Source organism: Pelophylax lessonae (assembly GCF_965119305.1).
Source record: "Pelophylax lessonae genome assembly, chromosome: 4".
NCBI lineage: Eukaryota > Metazoa > Chordata > Amphibia > Anura > Ranidae > Pelophylax > Pelophylax lessonae.
Genome location: NC_138771.1, coordinates 577,238,869 through 577,257,252, shown reverse-complemented (window position 1 = coordinate 577,257,252; position 18,384 = coordinate 577,238,869). Strand labels below are relative to the sequence as shown.

The 18,384-nt window shown below is 43.5% G+C and overlaps 1 protein-coding gene across 1 annotated transcript in view; it reads left to right on the top strand.

The window, feature by feature from the left end:
- Positions 1-18,384, top strand: part of RASAL3 (RAS protein activator like 3) — a gene marked incomplete at its 3' end in the record, with an annotated part of 97,155 nt that overhangs the window by 58,461 nt on the left and 20,310 nt on the right. The window contains exons 13-15 of the mRNA XM_082253710.1: positions 2,922-3,013; positions 6,335-6,602; positions 14,151-14,267. Coding sequence (XP_082109836.1) covers positions 2,922-3,013; positions 6,335-6,602; positions 14,151-14,267 — 477 coding nt within the window. The remainder of the gene's footprint in view (positions 1-2,921; positions 3,014-6,334; positions 6,603-14,150; positions 14,268-18,384) is intronic.

The window sequence follows — 18,384 nt, the reverse complement described above, 5'->3', positions numbered from 1 at the left end:
AATAGTAGGTCATGTTCACTTAGCAAAGAGAATTTTCACTCACGTAAAGTGGAGTTCCAGTGGGTTTTTTTTTTTCTTTTTTTAAAAAACACCCCTGTTTTATTTCCACCTAATCTTATAACCAAGAAGATTAGTGGTAAATGTAGGTTTTGTAAATGTTTTATTTTTTTAAACGTACCTTTCTGTCCCCACCGAGTATGCTCCCATCTTCAGTGTGGGCATCTGAAGCCCACTGATATCTCCTTTCAGCATACGGCACTGCTGGCTACTAGGGATGGGCCAAACATCCCCCTGTTTGGTTCGTACCAGAACATCTCCAACATGGAAAAAGTTCTAGCGAACATGCGAACTCTAATAAAGTCTATGGGACACGAACATGAAAAATCAAAAGTCCTAATTTTAAAGGTTTATATGCAAGTTATTGCCATAAAAAGTGTATGGGGACCTGGTTACTGCCCTGGGGGACATGTATCAATGCAAAAAAGTTTTTTTAAAAGGATCGTTTTTAAAGGAGCAGGGATTTTTAATGATGCTTAAAGTGAAACAAAAAAAATTAAAAATTCTTCTAAATATTGTGCCTGAGGGGCCCCCTGATGTGCCTGTAAAGTGGCACATCTGTAGGATGTATAAAGCCTGCTGCAGCAGTACTGACATTTCTAAAGGAAAAAATGTCATATAAACTTGCTCGCGGCTGTAATGTATTGCCGGCTCCCAGCAATACAGATAAAATAAAAAAAATGAAAAAAAATGGCAGTATAGATTTTAAGGGTAACACCACACCAAAATCTTTTTAAAAACTGGCGTGGGGGCCCCCCAAAGTCCATACCAGGCCCTTTGGGTCTGCACGGCAAATAAAAAAAATAAATAAACAGCGCAGGGTTCCCCCCCCCCCCCCGGGCACATGACATCACGTGATGTCAGAGGGGGCGGTACTTCAGGTGATGTAGCCGGGTGGCTCCTCCCCTTGCCTATATAAGAGCTGTCAAACGAAGAGAAGGCATTCAGCGGGACGCCTCCCAAGAATCAGAAGCATTTTTTTTTTTTTCTATTTTTTGGGTCCGGCAAGCGCCATGATTGATGATGGATTTACCTCGAGGGACACGATTTTTTTATTTTCTATTTTTTAATGAAGGACTTGTCAAAAACTCTTTACTATGTTTCTTACCTTGACACTTTTGTTGGTGAATGGGTAGGGGTACGATGTACGTGATACCCATTCACATGGGAGGGGGATGGGATCTGGGGGCCCCCATGTTAAAGGGGGCTTCCAGATTCTGATAAGCCCCCCACCCGCAGACCCCGACAACCACAGCCCAGGGTTGTTGGGAAAAGGCCCGTTTCTCCATCAACATAGGTACAAAATGCTTTTGGGTGGGGGGGCAGAGCCCCCCTGCCTCAAGGCACCCACCCCCCATGTTGAGGGCATGTGGCCTTTTATGGTTCAGGAAGGGGGATGCTCGCTCGTTCCCCCCTTTCCTGACCTGCCAGGCTGCATGCTCGGATAAGGGTCTGGTATGGATTTTGAGGTGGGATCCTACATGTTTTGTTTTTATTTTTGGTGTGGAGTTCCCCTTAAAATCTTTACCAGACCTAAAGGCCCTGGAATAGATTTTGGGCAGGGGGGGGGGTGGCCCACGCCGTTTTTTTTTTTTTTTTAATTCTGTCATAGGGTTTCCCTTAACCACATAAACACAGGGCACTTTCACCCCCTTCCTGCCTAGACCAATTTTCAGCTTTCAGTGCCCATAGGCGTCTATGGGAAATATTGGTCAGCTTAACATGGCACTGCTCCCGGTCTTTAACATTGGCGTCAATGGGAAATCTTGGTCTGCTTGACATGGCACTCCTCCCGAACCATTAGTGACAGGCATATCAAACTTGGGGAGCACCAAGAAGGGACCCAGGACTATAACATATCCATAAATTTTAAAAGTGGGGCATACCTGTACACTACACTGGCTGCACTAACTGACTGAACTCACTATCCACTAACTACCTGCCTAATCTCCATTGTCACTCACTTTACATGGCTGCCGTGTATGCAATGAATTATGAAGGGGCTCAACGGCGAGCGAACTTCCCGCCGGACGCCCCATTTTTTCGTTTGTTCAGCGAACAAACGAACAGCTTATGTTCGAGTCAAACTTATGTTTGACTCGAACACACAGCCCATGCTTACTGGCTACCCAGCATGCACCTCCCAATTCCGCGCATGAGCATATCATATAAAGCGTGGGTATGCTACAAGCTTGGATGCCCATTGACTCCTGGGATTGATGACACTCATATACCAGGAGCCTATGAGCAGGCGGACATGGTGAGATACTGCAGAAGCAAAGACTTAAAACCACAAAAAAGGTATTTGCACAGCACGAAAAAAAAGGCAGGTAGGTTATAGGAAGTGGTTAGAAACACGTGTGCGGAAAGTGTTGAGTTGATAAAATGCCTGAAATTTCGCTTTAAAAAATAATGTGACTAAGTGTGAGCCTCCATTTTGCTGGGACATCACATATTGTGATGTAGATGTTTTCAGCATTCACAACAATTTTCTGTCTCTGGAGGGTCATGTGTTCTGTAACATGTATCTAAACCTGGCCATAAACTGTTTTTTTAAATCAATGGGATGGAGGAATCCCCATTTTGGTTATGTTCCTTTGACAGAAGTTGATCAAACCATTGACTACTGTCGAGCGGTGACAGCCACATTCTAAATGTAAATCAATCAGTGTATGGCGGGTTTAAACCTTTGGAAAATGTTGAAAATGCTATTGCCATCTGTGTCTTACTGGGAAGATTTCCATTGACTTCTTGTCAAACAATAAGTTTCTATTAAGTATTATCATCTGAAGAATAATAATATTGATTACCAAAGATTTTTACCAGTCCAGAAATGTATAAAGTTTTAAATTTCTGGTTTTCAGCAAACCAAAGATCAACTGGAGCCATTGCCCACGATCCTCAAGGCCCTAGCAGAAGGTCTTCCTGTCCCAGAATGCATCACTCAGGATCAGAGGTAACAGTCACAATATAGATATGTTTAGATCCATTTTTGGTGAAAATTAAGGCATTTAAAATCACAGAGACATGAAAAAAAAAAGATAACATATTTACATAAATGTTTTTATTAATTTTCAAGAAATAACAAAGTGCAAGCCAGTAAAGCGAACATCGTACACATGTAGTGTTGATCTCGGTGATACAATTGATGCATATAACAGGCAATAACAATAATAGCATAAGTACATATAAATTTCAAACAAAGTATGTGGAGCTAATTAAAAAAAGAAGGTAACATATTTCATCAACTTCATTAAACGTGGCTATAATAACATTTCGGTCAATTTCAACATATTATTAAAACTTAAAGCAGTAGTAAACCGCAGTTAAAAAAAAAACTTCCCCTGCAAGGCAATGTATTGCATGCTAGCACATTATGAGAGACTTACCTTAAAACGAAGCCCTCAAGCGGCACGCTGTCACCACTGACAGGGCATTCATCTTCATACGGTCTTCTTTACAGGTTCGCAGCCTCCTGCTACATAGGTGGCTGGGGCGCAATGATGTCACTCCTGTGCATGCATGCAGGAGCCTCCGTTTACAGCATGGACTCTGAAGGTCTGGCACGGTATGCCGACCCTTCACAGCTCATGCACTGGTGACGTCATCGGCGTGCATCCAGGGTGAATATCTCCTAAACCGTGCAAGTTTAGGAGATATTCACAGTACCCACAGGTAAGCCTTATTATAGGCTTACCTGTAGATACAAGTGGTAAAACTGATTTTACTACCACCTTAATATTGTGTACTTTTTTCATTATTGCATAGCTTGAAAGGCTGTCAGTCATTTCAACATTCAGTTTATTTTAAGTCTAGTCCAGACTCTGGTTACTTCTATTTTTTAATTTATTTATTTTTTTTTTTGCCTTTTCTACAGTTCATATCAGGTAAAAAGGTAAAATATGCTCCCTATACACTTCTGTTGTTATATGCTATTTATTGCACAAAACACAATCAGCTTTGGATTTCCATCAATAGAGGCTGGAAACACAGTGCTTTCGCCACCTTCTGTTAGTCTCACCTTCATTATGCAGAACATTTTCTCATGTCGCTGGCTGTTACAATTTCTGGACAAATGTACAGTATGTGCTAGGGATCGACTGATTATCGGCAACACCGATATATCGGGGGCCGATATGCACTTTTCCTGATATATCGGAGGTTACCGATATTGCCGATATTAAGGAAAAGTGCAGCTAGAGGCATCACCCCGGTACTGGTGTCCATAGCTGACGGTTGGCTGACTTGTAATAACGACCAATGCGGCTGAGAAGCCGCTCGGCTGTCATTAAAAGGAGCGGGAGGGGATGTCGCATTCGGCTCTGATTGAGTCTCCATGTAAAAAACCGGGAAGTTATGTCATAACATCACTTCCGGTACTCGGCGCCAAATAAAAAAAACTGACAGCTTTGGCATTTTGAATGCTTTTCAGTGCCGAGGAGGGGGTTGGGAGATCCCTGCACAAGGAGTACCTTTGGAAAAAAAAAACGTAAAAATTTTTTTTTTTACATTTTCGAAAATATTGGCCGATACTGATGACCAAAATATCGGTATCGGTATCGACATTAAAAAAACGATATTGGTCGATCACTAGTATGTGCATAGTAGAGTGTGTTCTAACCCACCAAGGCCCTGGCCACTGGCACTCTGGTAGATTGTGGTGTACAAGCATAGCGTTATTTTTAAAGTGGATGTAAACCCGATTCACAAAATTTGACCTAAGCACATATATCTGCAGTGTTTTCTTATCTTTCTCCAAAGCCCTAAAACCTGTGACTTTCTCCTACTTCGTTCTTCTTATCAGCATGACAACTTCTGACAAGTCCTCCATCAAATGAGATAAAACCAGGCTTAATTTTGTGCCAGGGTGGATGCTATAAATAGATTAGCAAAGAGCTGGTCTATTCACAGCACATTCCTTCCTTCCTTCCTCTGCCTATGTGGAGTGGGGGTGTTTGCCTTTCCTCCAATGAGCTGTCACACAGTGTATGCCAAGACTACACTCCCAGTGCTGAACAGGAAGAGAACATTTCTAAAACAATGTGCACTTTCTAAAGAAAATAACAAGCTGGAGACAGCAGATATGCATTTAAAACTTATGTAGGGAGATTTGTTTCATCTGTGTATCATCTGAGGCCTTCACTTGGGTATATGTGAGGGTTTATATCCACTTTAAGATGAAGAAAAACCCCTGTTCTCTTCTACTGGTCCTTTCTCAGCACTACTTCCAAAAGGATCCAATTTGAAACGCCAATCGTCAAGAAAAATTTGGTGTCCTCTAATTTAAATGTTTCTGAAGATGTGCAGATCAGGAATCTTCTGTTTCTAATAAATACATTTATTGCATGCTTGTTCCAGGTCTATGATTTATAAATTTGTGACAACCAAGCAGCTAGCATTTTCAGAAAGAAAACAGCAGTGATAGTCTCCTTATTTCTCTCAGGCTTTTCTTAGGCCCCTTTCATTTATTTTAAGCGTGTTGTGTTGTACAGGGCCAATCTGACCTTGCTGCCTGTCAGTCACTTCATAAATCCAAACAGGTAATTTTTCAAGTATCTGCAATTATAACTAGGTAGTAGGGATGTTGTGAGAAAGGCTAATCTCAGCCATTGCCACTTATCTCAAGGGGAATAGGTTTCATAATCTGTCTAAATCACAGATGGATTAGGGCTGAATGGGGCCCTAAGCAAGGTAATCGGCTTTGCCCCCAAACCCCCCCCCCCCCCCTCAATTGACACTGATAATAACTGCAATAGGCACATAAATGATGTCCCAAATATATTCTCTGTACTGGCATAGCCAACCTGATTAAACATCAATTACTTACCAACCTCCCTTGTAAAATGAAAAACAGCAACAATTGTGCTATCCCCCTGGTTTACTACAGGAAAAGGTTGTATCTGTGTTATGGACATCCTCCGGAACCTAGGTTCCTTCCTAGCATTCCTTATGGATGATCCGGCTCTGGTCCAAATGATGCCACCCTTCCTCCTTCCCGAGAGCATTCAAGGAGCAAGGATCTTCTGGTCCCATAAACATTAGATCACTGCCTGATTGCCTGTGTTTCTGGTATCTCATGTCTATAGCCAGCTTAATTAGCTATTGCAATCAGGGCACCCATTCCAATCAGACTTACCTTGTCTTTACAATTGTATTGTTTTTGTTGCATGGTATTATATTATAAGTTTTATACCTGGCATTTGTGAGACAAAGTCAACTTTTTGTTGGAGAGGTTACCATATGAAGAATCACACCCCATTGTGTGCTTTTCCCACAGTCAGGAAGAGAGTGAAGAACCAGAGTACGTGTTTCCAAGAGACATGAGAAACTTCCGCCCTCTTGTGAAAAAGTGTCAGTCACTCAGCAGTCTAATGAGGGAACAGCTTGTTACACTGCCAAGGATTGAGGAGAAGAAGAGCAGACGTCATATAACCCGCACACAAAGTGTTCCTGCGCAGAGCAGACCAAGACAAGAGCGCAGAACAAGGGCAGATGCTAACTCAGTGGCTGATAAAGATCAGGAGGATGCTGCAAACCCTGCAAAGGTGTCAAAAGGAATTATGCCAGTACTGTTTAGATGTGTATGTAACAGCTACCCCTTTGTGGATTGTTGGGTTGACTTGCTAAAGATGTAGAGGCCATTCACTTTGAAAAGTGGGTGATCGTTTAGTAAATAAGTACCAATCTATATGAGATCTCTGTGCTGGCTGGTAGTACATTAGTGCTGATAAAAAAATGAAATATAATAATTTGGGCAACTATTTTTGCTATTTTTGGTAACATTACTGACACGCACGCCAAATTCAGGATCTTTACAAATAATGCCACTTTGGAAACACGTTGCTATAACATCAGCAGATTTTTAAAGAATTACCAACAGCTCTACATCTTAGGAAATTGGCAGTAATTAAAACGGAGCTCAACCCAAAAGAAAAAACTCTGCTTGTCTGCCCCTGCACCCCCCCCCCACCCCAGCTACCACATTTGGCACCTTTTGGGGGGTGCAGGTACCCGGTTTCAACAAACTTAGCTGGAAGTTTGCCCCCTCTTTTCCCCGCAGCCTGCTGGGACAGTGGGCTTTGCGCATGCGCAGTAATGAACCGGCTGTGAAGATGTCAAGATGGCAAAGCCAGCACCTAATAGCCAATTGAAGAATCAACTTGGGTGAGGACATCGCTGGATGCCTGGACAGGTATGTTACCTAATATTAAAAGTCAGTAGCTACAGTATTTGTAGCGTCGGGCTTTTAATTTTTTGGGGGGGAGCCTGGAGCTCCACTTTAAGAACAGCTCTGAGATGGCACACCATTGTTCTTAGTGGGGCTCCTCTTTGCTGGGATGCAGTCATGTATGTGACAGTTTCCTACACAGGAATCTATTATCAACCCCATTCAGCTGTTGGCCGGGAGACTCTTTGACTAAAACTAACTAAAAACAAAGGGGCTAGGGATACTGGTGCTGTCTTTACCTAAATATGGCAATGCCTATATTTGAGAGATTGACATAAGTCACAGGGGTGGAGAACCTGATGGTGAACTAGTCCCCATGGCTGCAGTGCCTTTTGGGTAGGCAGAGCCAGATGGGGAACCAAGAGACTGACAATGGGCGACAGACTAACTTTTGACTGACGACAGATGGCAGTGAGTGGATTTGAAAGCTGCTATTAGAGCAAAAAATGACTATGGATCAGCCCATTGCTGTGCACTGTCAATCAACAGTAAGGTAGACTATATGGAGAACTAATCTCTTAGTTTTCCATAGGGCTCTGCCCACCGCACTACAAAACTCATTAACTGTGTGCCTGTCAGTCTGACGTCCACAATGGTCAAGGAGGAATTGCATTGAAGGAGAAGTGTCCAGTATGGACACTTTAACCACTTAAGCCCTGGAAGATTTTACCCCCTTTCTGACCAGGGGGTATTTTGCGATTCGGCACTACGTGACTTTAACGGACAATTGCGCGGTTGTGCGGCGCTGTACCTAAACGAATTTGACGTCCTTTTTTCCCACAAACAGAGCTTTCTTTTGGTGGTATTTGATCACCTGTGCGATTTTTTGATCATGCGCTATAATCAAAAAAAGAGCGACAATTTTGCAAAAATAACAATATTTTTCACATTTTTTTATATGAAATTCCCAAAAAAATGTAAAAATCAAAATTTTTTTAAATTTTTGTCCAATTTGTTTTCTGCTACCTATGTTTGGTAAAAAAAATCACAATAAGCGTATTTTGATTGGTTTGCGCAAAAGTTATTGCGTTTACTAACTAAGGGAAAGATTTTTGTCATTTTTGTTGTTTTTTTTTAACGAGTAATGGCGGCGATCTGCGATTTTTTTTGCGGGACTGCGACATTGCGGCGGACAGATCGGACCCTTGACTGACATTTTTGACACTTTTGGGGGTACCAGTGACATTACTACAGTAATCAGTGCTATACATATGCACTGTTACTGTAAAAATGACACTGGCAGGGAAGGGGTTAACTTTATTAGAGATGCAGTGACTATGTGTGTCCCTAGGGGCATGCTTCTTACTGTGCAGGGATGTGGCTGTGTGTGTAACAGCACAGATCAACGGTCATGCATAGCAGGACCGTTAGACCAGTGCTTTTACAACAGGCGGCTTTGTTTACACTAGCCGCCTGCCTTTCTCCCTTCACAGCGGATGATCACGAGTGACCGGCGGACATCGGGTCCGCCCGTCACACGCACGGAGGTGTCCGTGAACGAGCCGAGGCGGGAGCGCGCCTCCGGCGGCACGCGCCCGCTATTGGCTCCCAGGCTAGTTACGTACCGGTACGTCACTTTGCCTGTCCGGGGCTGACCGCCGCAGTATATGTACTTGCGGCGCTCGGCAACTGGTTAACCTCAGTGCCAGACACTGAATGATTAATGTATTTGTCTCTGACAGGTACATGAATTGGGTGCAAGCACCCAAAATATCAATGCAACAGCCCAACGGAATCCACCCAAACCACCCAAAAGTATAAGGAAAGGGTTCCTCTCTTCCTCCTCTGGGACACTGACAGCTTTACTCAGAACGAACAGTGGTTCTTAGGGGTATGTGACAGGGTTAAAAAGCCAGGAAGACAGAGGAGGAAGAAAGGAATCCTTTCCTTATACTTTTGGCTGGTTTAAAGTTATGTCTGGTAAGCTGCCATCTATTGAATGTGTGTGAACACCGTGGGACTGCATGCAGCACAGGTGGAAGCTCTGGAATACTGTTTCAAGCGCCCTAAGTCTAAAAGGACTATTTACTATAAAGACTCTTGGGCTCACTTTTACATGCACTTTATTTTTTTGGGCACATATTTAGGTCTGGCATCCCCCTCTTTTGTTTAGTTGGGATGCCTATGATCCTTTGTTGACACTGCCAGTTCCAATAGTTTACATTTTTTTGCACAAGCACTGTGCACTTTTTGTAACATGTGCACTTTAGGACTGTGTTCCAAGATTGATTCATTTTTTATTTTTTTATTTTTGATTCATGTCATCATTGTGTTTTATATTTTTGCACTTAGCACTGTGCACTTTATATATTCATTATATTAATATATTTTGTCTATCTTATGTACTTTATGTACCCCACACACATCTGGTATCATTTCTGGTAAGAGAGCAGGAGCACGTATTTGTTATTATTTTTTAATATTAAGTATTTTTCACTACTTTGTCACTTATCCTGTTTCCTGGAGAAGCAGAAAATTAGGTATAATTGCATATATTATACCTCATTTGCGTACATAGGGAAGCGCACTAGCACATACACTTTATATATTTTATTCCTTAGTCCACGGACTCCTAGTTGCTGCTCCAAAGAGAGTTAGCGCATCCTTTACATTTTGCAAATTCGAAGTTTAAAATAAAGCTTACCTGTAGGTTCTGTCCTGGGGCCAATCCTGTTTAATTTATTCATAAACGATCTAGAGGAGGGGATATCCAGCACAATCTCTGTATTTGCGGATAATACTAAACTAGGCATGCCAATATCTTCTATGCAGGATGTGGAAAACTTACAAGCAGACCTGAACAAAATAATGGGGTGGGCAACTACATGGCAGATGAGGTTTAATGTTGAAAAATGTAAAGTAATGCACTTGGGGGCCAGAAACCAGAAAGCAAGCTACTCACTGGGGGGGAACCTCTGGGTGAATCTAAGATGGAAAAGGACCTGGGTGTCCTAGTGGACAACAGGCTTGGCAGTGGCATGCAATGCCAAGCCGCTGCAAGCAAAGCCAATAAAATACTGCATGTATAAAAAAAAGGGGATTCATTCCAGAAATAAAGAGATTATTCTCCCACTCTAAAAGTCTCTGGTCCGGCCACATCTAGAGTATGCTGTCCACTTCTGGGCACCGGTCCTCAGAAAGGATGGGCTGGAACTGGAGAGAGTCCAGAGAAGGGCAAAAAAAATAATTAGGGGAATGGAGGACCTCAGCTATGAGGAAAGACTACAAGCACTGAACTTATTCTCTCTGGAGAAGAGACGCTTGAGGCGTGATATGATATCAATGTACAAATACTGTACTGGTGAGGGCCCTAGCATAAGGAACAAACTTTTCAGAGAAAGGGAATACAATAAGACACGTGGCCACTCACTAAAACGAGAGGAAAAACGGTTTAACCTTAAAAATACGTAAGGGGATCTTTACTGTCAGAGCAGTAAGGATGTGGAATTCTCTTCCACAAGCAGTAGTATCAGCAGGGAGCATCAATAGTTTCAAAAATCTATTAGATGGGCACCTTAGAGACCACAACATAAATGGGTATACAATGTACGGTTAACAGCAAACACACACACGCATCATAGGTTGAACTGGATAGACTGATGTCTTTTTTCAACCTCACTAACTATGTAACTATGCAGGTAAAATTAATCCCTCTTAAATGTGCACCATTTAAAAGATAATCTAGCGAGCAGAAGCTGGTGACCTCACCGGCGCATGCGCTCTGAAGGAACGGCATACCCATGCCATTCCTTCAGAGCTGTGTGCTGTGGCCAAGACTCATCGCGGCTCAACCATTCAAGCGTTCACAGCTTGCAAACCCAGAAGGAAGCTTGGATGAAGATTGAAGCCTTGTCATCGGTGACAGGGCGCCGCTGGAAGGCTTCATATTAAGGTAAGTAATTCATAATGTGTTAGTATGTGGTGCATACTAGCACACTAAGATATTATACTGCAGGGAGAAACAGTTTTTTTTTTTCAAAGAGTTTACTACCACTTTAATGAATTTCCCCAAATTTGCATATAGAATATACACCACAGAAGGTCTGTATGTAGTCAAATATTACCATATTATCATAATCATAAATTAAAAATGATCTAACTGAAGAGCAACAGTATCTGTATAAGGTTGTGATGAAGGAGACGGTTCTATTCCCCAAATATATGGATTGACATTCTGTTTTCCTGATACTGAACAGCATGTCCATACGCAGGATCTTCAGGGAACCACAATAGCACTGGCTATGAGTAATCTGCATTTTAGCAACACACTACCCATCATCAGATGTTCTCTTTCTGCCCTGAATACCATTACTGTCCAATACTCACTTTTCAGCATGGAGGACCACTGCCATCTTCTGTTCCCACCCAGCACAAGTAACCAAGCTGTGGATGATTAATACTGTCTCTGTTACAGTGGGTACGGAAAGTATTCAGACCCCCTTAAATTTTTCACTCTTTGTTATATTGCAGCCATTTGCTAAAATCATTTAGGTTCATTCTTCTTTCTCATGAATGTACACATAGCACCCCATACTGACAGAAAAACACAGAATTGTTGACATTGTTGCAGATTTATTAAAAAAGAAAAACTGAAATATCACATGGTCCTAAGTATTCAGACCCTTTGCTCAGTATTTAGTAGAAGCCCCCTTTTGATCTAATGCAGCCAGGAGTCTTTTTGGGAAAGATGCAACAAGTCTTTCACACCTGGATTTGGGGATCCTCTGCCATTCCTCCTTGCAGATCCTCTCCAGTTCTGTCAGGTTGGATGGTAAACGTTGGTGGACAGCCATTTTTAGGTCTCTCCAGAGATGCTCAATTGGGTTTAAGTCAGGGCTCTGGCTGGGCCATTCAAGAACAGTCACGGAGTTGTTGTGAAGCCACTCCTTCGTTATTTTAGCTGTGTGCTTAGGGTCATTGTCTTGTTGGAAGGTAAACCTTCGGCCCAGTCTGAGGTCCAGAGCACTCTGGAGAAGGTTTTTGTCCAGGATATCCCTGTACTTGGCCGCATTCATCTTTCCCTTGATTGCAACCAGTCGTCCTGTCCCTGCAGCTGAAAAACACCCCCACAGCATGATGCTGCCACCACCATGCTTCACTGTTGGGACTGTATTGGACAGGTGATGAGCAGTGCCTGGTTTTCTCCACACATACCGCTTAGAATTAAGGCCAAAAAGTTCTATTTTGGTCTCATCAGACCAGAGAATCTTATTTCTCACCATCTTGGAGTCCTTCAGGTGTTTTTTAGCAAACTCCATGCGGGCTTTCATGTGTCTTACACTGAGGAGAGGCTTCCGTTGGGCCACTCTGCCATAAAGCCCCGACTGGTGGAGGGCTGCAGTGATGGTTGACTTTCTACAACTTTCTCCCATCTCTTGACTGCATCTCTGGAGCTCAGCCACAGTGATCTTTGGGTTCTTCTTTACCTCTCTCACCAAGGCTCTTCTCCCCCGATAGCTCAGTTTGGCCGGACGGCCAGCTCTAGGAAGGGTTCTGGTCGTCCCAAACATCTTCCATTTGAGGATTATGGAGGCCACTGTGCTCTTAGGAACCTTAAGTGCAGCAGAAATCTTTTTGTAACCTTGGCCAGATCTGTGCCTTGCCACAAGTCTTTCTCTGAGCTCTTCAGGCAGTTCCTTTGACCTCATGATTCTCATTTGCTCTGACATGCATTGTGATCTGGAAGGTCTTATATAGACAGGTGTGTGGCTTTCCTAATCAAGTCCAATCAGTATAATCAAACACAGCTGGACTCAAATGAAGGTGTAGAACCATCTCAAGGATGATCAGAAGAAATGGAAAGCACCTGGGTTAAATATATGAGTGTCACAGCAAAGGGTCTGAATACTTAGGACCATGTGATATTTCAGTTTTTCTTTTTTAATAAATCTGCAACAATGTCAACAATTCTGTGTTTTTCTGTCAGTATGGGGTGCTATGTGTACATTCATGAGGAAGAAGAATGAATTTAAATGATTTTAGCAAATGGCTGCAATATAACAAAGAGTGAAAAATTTAAGGGGGTCTGAATACTTTCCGTACCCACTGTATATATATATATATATATATATATATATATATATATATATATATATATATATATATATATTTAGCTTGTTATTCCCCCATGGTGATTAAAACCAGACATTATACTATTATATATTATAATATGACTGGATAGGAACCTTCTGTGGTGCATATTCTTTAGGTAGGCTTTATAGTTGGGCATTGTGCGATATCAACATCTAAGAACACAGTGTTTCACTTTGTAAATCACTTTTGGTGCCTAAGCAATAAACCATGCAAATAATAAACCATGCCTAAGCAATAAAACATTTAGGCCTCTTGCACACTACAGCTTGAAAAAGCTCAGTACAACATGTTTTCACTGATCTAAAATGCAGCCCATTGTTTACAATAAGCCTTGAGTAAAAAAAAAATGGAAAAATCTGCATTACTAGTCAGTATTTTGGGCCAATACGTTCAAATATGTGCAAACGAGCATACATTGTAATGTATTTTGCCTGGGATATGTATTGTATGCGTGAATGCACAAATGGGCACATACAGTGCATACACACAAATATGCGCAAATCAAATGCCCTACATCCAGAAATGCTGATGCTCAAACATTAGTATCATGTGCAAGAAGCCTTTCATTGCTAAATGAAAAGTCTCTAATCCTTCAGTAATTCAACCCTGTTATGTGATAGGAACAACAATTTCCTACCACAGTTCCATTAATGGAAAGACAGATAGACAGACCGAAAAAAAGGATTAAAGTGGTAGAATTGGTGAAGAAGTGGTGAAATTGTCATTTTTCTAAACGGTAATAAATAATGATCGTTGTGCTTTCACTTCACAGAGGACACCACGGCTCCGACAATCATCAACTCTTCCCAGGCGAAAGTCCACTGTTCCGTGGTGCAGGAATGAGGATCATCATATGATTGGACCAACAAGCGAGGAAGGAGAAAGCCAGGTATGACTTTAGAAGTTAGAAAAGGTAGAACATGAGGGTCCATGTTTGTTTGGGAAAAGCCTCCCCAGGTCAGTTTTATACATTCAATAGGTCACTATTAATCCACGCTGTGATCTACTCCTTCGTGAAAAATTTGAACAATCAAAAAATAAATGAACGAATAAATTAGTTAATAACAATAACAATGGGCTTCTGCTGTTACTAGGACCTAAATCAAATGGTATAAATGCTCACAGCGCTACCCCTAATATTTATTCACCATTGTATAAATCACAAGTCTTTATAAATTCAAAACACCACACTGTAGAGCAGCCTTTTCAACCAGGGTGACGTGGCACCCCAGGGTGCCTTCCGGTTTCTTCAAGAGTGCCTTGGCAAATTGTCTAAAAATTGCCCCAAATATTGTGTACAAGCCAGCCTTGTTACACAAAGCCGCAGGTTTTCATTGTGCAGCATTATAACCTCAGGCACCATGCAGTCCAGCCGTCGGCATCCTAACAACCAATGATGTTGGTTGATAAGGAGAACATCTGGCATCTGTACAGCATTCTTGTTTGCCCCTCCCCTGCCCCTCTCCATCAGCACTGGGGTCAGCGTAGCTGTGTCAGGGAAAGAAACTGAAGGAGAAAAGAAACACTGGAGTACTAGTTGAATTTGGGGACTACTTACCAGCTCTTATACCATCTAGATCAGGGATCCTCAAACTACGGCCCTCCAGCTGTTGCAGAACTACACATCCCATGAGGCATTGGAAAACTCTGACATTCACAGACATTACTAGGCATGATGGGAATTGTAGTTTCTGAACAACTGGAGGGCCATAGTTTAAAGACTCCTGATCTAGATGTTTCCATTTTTCCATCTGCCATGTTTGTACCTGTATGTACCAATAAATGTATATTATTTTCCTGCCAGCCTTGTCATGACTCTCATTCAAAGTTCCAATCCTCTCTTTGTACATTGATTAGGGATGGAGACGCATGGAAAGTCCCACCGTGCGCCTCACTCAAAGTCCCACACCTCTCCCCCTTTATTATTGGAGTACTAGTTAGTACCAGTGTGCAAAGGTATATTGCCCTGTAAAATGAGATCATCTCTAATGTTGGGTGTCCTGTGGTGTGGATGCTGCCACATTACAAATAACTAATAGTTTAGATTTTTTTACATTTTTGAATGGGGTGCCTAAAGATTGTACAAAATGTAAAGGGTGCCTTAACTGTAAAAAGGTTGAGAAACACTCCTGTAGAAAATTAAATTTAATAACATATAATGGCCATATAGAAATGGGTGTCCCAAAAATGCAGTCACTGCAATAAAGTGCTAGTGCTTAAATAAATCCTGTCCCAACTGTGCCATCTTACAATTATTTGAGCTGATGTACTGTGCATGCAATAATCTCAGTGCCGTGCTCCCCTCCGATGTACCTGCACTCACCCAAACTTGTGCACTCAATGCTGAAGTATTAGGAGTCATATGTGCTTATAATGTAAATTGAATTGGCACACGTATTTGTAGGTTCTCTGGATGTAAGCCCCTCTGTTTTCCTCCGTCTTCTGTTGCTTGTCCAGTGTAAACGTTGGTCTCAGCATCTAGCACAGCCTTTTTCAACCAGGGTGCCCAGGCACCCTGGGGTTTCTTGAGGTTTCTTCAGGGGTGCCTTGGCAAAATGCCTAAAAATTGATCAAGAATTGTAAACAAGCCAGCAGGTGGATAAAGCCTGACTTTAGTTACACAAAGTCACGGGTTTTCATTATGCACCATTATGACTGTCTAGAAACTAGCATCCTAACAACCAATGACATCATCAGTTAATAAGGAGGATGTATATTGCCTCCACAGCATCCTTGCTTGACCCTCCTATGCCCCTCTCCCTCAGCACTGGGGTGACATAAGCTGACTGATGGAGAGAAATTGAGTAAGAAGGGAAACATTGGAATACTAGTCAGTACCAGCGTGCAAAAGTGTTGTAACACGTTCGTTCCAGATCCACTCAGCTGTGCCCGCTCCGGCTCCCTCCTCCGCTCCCCGCTCACGTGGTTCCCGACGCGTGTGCCCCTGCACCATAGGGCGCGCGCGCGCCGGTTGTTTGAAATTTAAGGGGCCTGTGCACCAGTAATTGGTGCCTGGTCCAAACCTCCCTTCCTGTTTCCTTTTTCCTGTTTCCTGTGACCTGTTTCCTGTGACCTGTTTCCTGTTTCCTGTTCTTATATAAACCCACTCCCCCTTCCTGTCCTTGCCGGATCTTGTTGCCTTAGTGCCTTGAGAAAGCGATTTGTGTTTGCCTTGCCTGTGTATCTGACCTTCTGCCGTTGACCTCTGACTTCGAACCTTTGCCACCTGCCCTGACCTTCTGCTACGTCTGACCTTGCCTTTGCCTTGTCCTATTGTACCACGCCTGTATCAGCTGCCAGTGAGGTTGAGCCGTTACCGGGGGACACGACCTGGTTGCTACCGCCGCAGCAAGTCCATCCCGCCTTGCAGCGGGCTCTGGTGAAAACCGGTAGTAACTTAGAACCGGTCCTCTAGTACGGTCCACGCTAATCCCTCACTGACACAGAGGATCCACCTCTAGTGCAGTCATCTGCCGCCAGCCTGGACCCTGACAGTAGATCCGGCCATGGATCCCGCTGATGTGCCGCTGCCTAGTCTCGCTGACCTCACTACCGTGGTTGCCCAGCAGTCCCAGCAGATTGCCCAACAAGGACAACAACTGACGCAGTTGACCGCCATGATTCAACAGCTTCTGCCGTCACAGCCAGCTTCTGCATCTCCTCCTCCCGGAGCTGCCGCTGCTACCGCTAGAGTCCGCTAATCTCTCCCGGACAAGTTTGATGGGGACTCTAAGATGTGCCGGGGATTCTTGTCCCAATGTTCCCTGCACCTAGAGATGTTGTCAGACCAGTTTCCCACAGAATGGTCTAAGGTGGCGTTCATGGTCAGGTTATTATCTGGGAAGGCCTTGGCCTGGGCCACCCCGCTTTGGGACCGCAACGATCCTGCCACTAACTCTGTCCATTCCTTTGTTTCCGAAATCCGCAGTGTCTTCGAGGAACCTGCCCGTGCCTCATCCGCGGAAACAGCCTTGCTGAACCTCGTCCAAGGAGACTCTACAGTGGGCGAATACGCTATACAATTTCGCACTCTGGCCTCCGAATTGGCCTGGAACAACGAGGCTCTCTGCGCGACCTTTAAAAAGGGTTTATCCAGCCATATCAAGGATTGTCTGGCCGCACGAGAAATACCTGCCTCCTTGACTGAACTTATCCACTTGGCTACTCGCATAGATATGCGCTACATTGAAAGGCGTCAAGAGCTCCGCCAGGAAAAAGATCTTGGTCGCGTCAGGCGATACCCACGCCTGGCTCCTCTCTTCCAGCACCCTTTGCAGTCTGCTACCGTGCCTTCCACCGAGGAGGCCATGCAAGTGGATCGGTCTCGCCTGACCCAACAAGAGAGGTCTCGCCGGAGGAACTAGAACTTATGTTTATATTGTGCGAGCTCTGAACACTTCTTAAAGGACTGTCCTCTTCATCCTCAGCATCCGGGAAAACGCTCGCACCTAGTGAACATGGGAGAGACGTCACTGGATGTAAATTCTTCCTCTCCACGCCTGATCGTTCCAGTACGAATTTCTCTAGCCACTAAAGTCTTCTTCTCTGCGGAGGCCTTCTTGGACTCTGGTTCTGCAGGAAACTTCATTAAAGCCTCTTTCATCAACCGGTTTAACATCCCTGTTATCCGTCTCGTCAAGCCCTTCTTTATTTCCACCGTTAACGGAGAGAATCTGAACTGCACCGTGCGTTACCGCACAGAACCCGTGCTCATGACCATAGGGGTTCTCCACCAAGAGACGATTGAATTTTTTGTTCTGCCTAACTGCACTTCTGACATCCTTCTTGGCTTGCCTTGGCTCCAGCGCCACGCTCCTACCCTCGACTGGACCTCTGGGGACATTAAATCGTTGGGCCCTACCTGCCACACTCATTGCCTCAAGTCGGTACCTACCAGACAAATCTCCTCTCCTTTGCTCGGCCTTCCTAAAGCCTATCAAGACTTTGCTGACGTCTTTTGCAAGAAACAGGCAAAGGTCTTACCACCACATAGACCCTTCGACTGC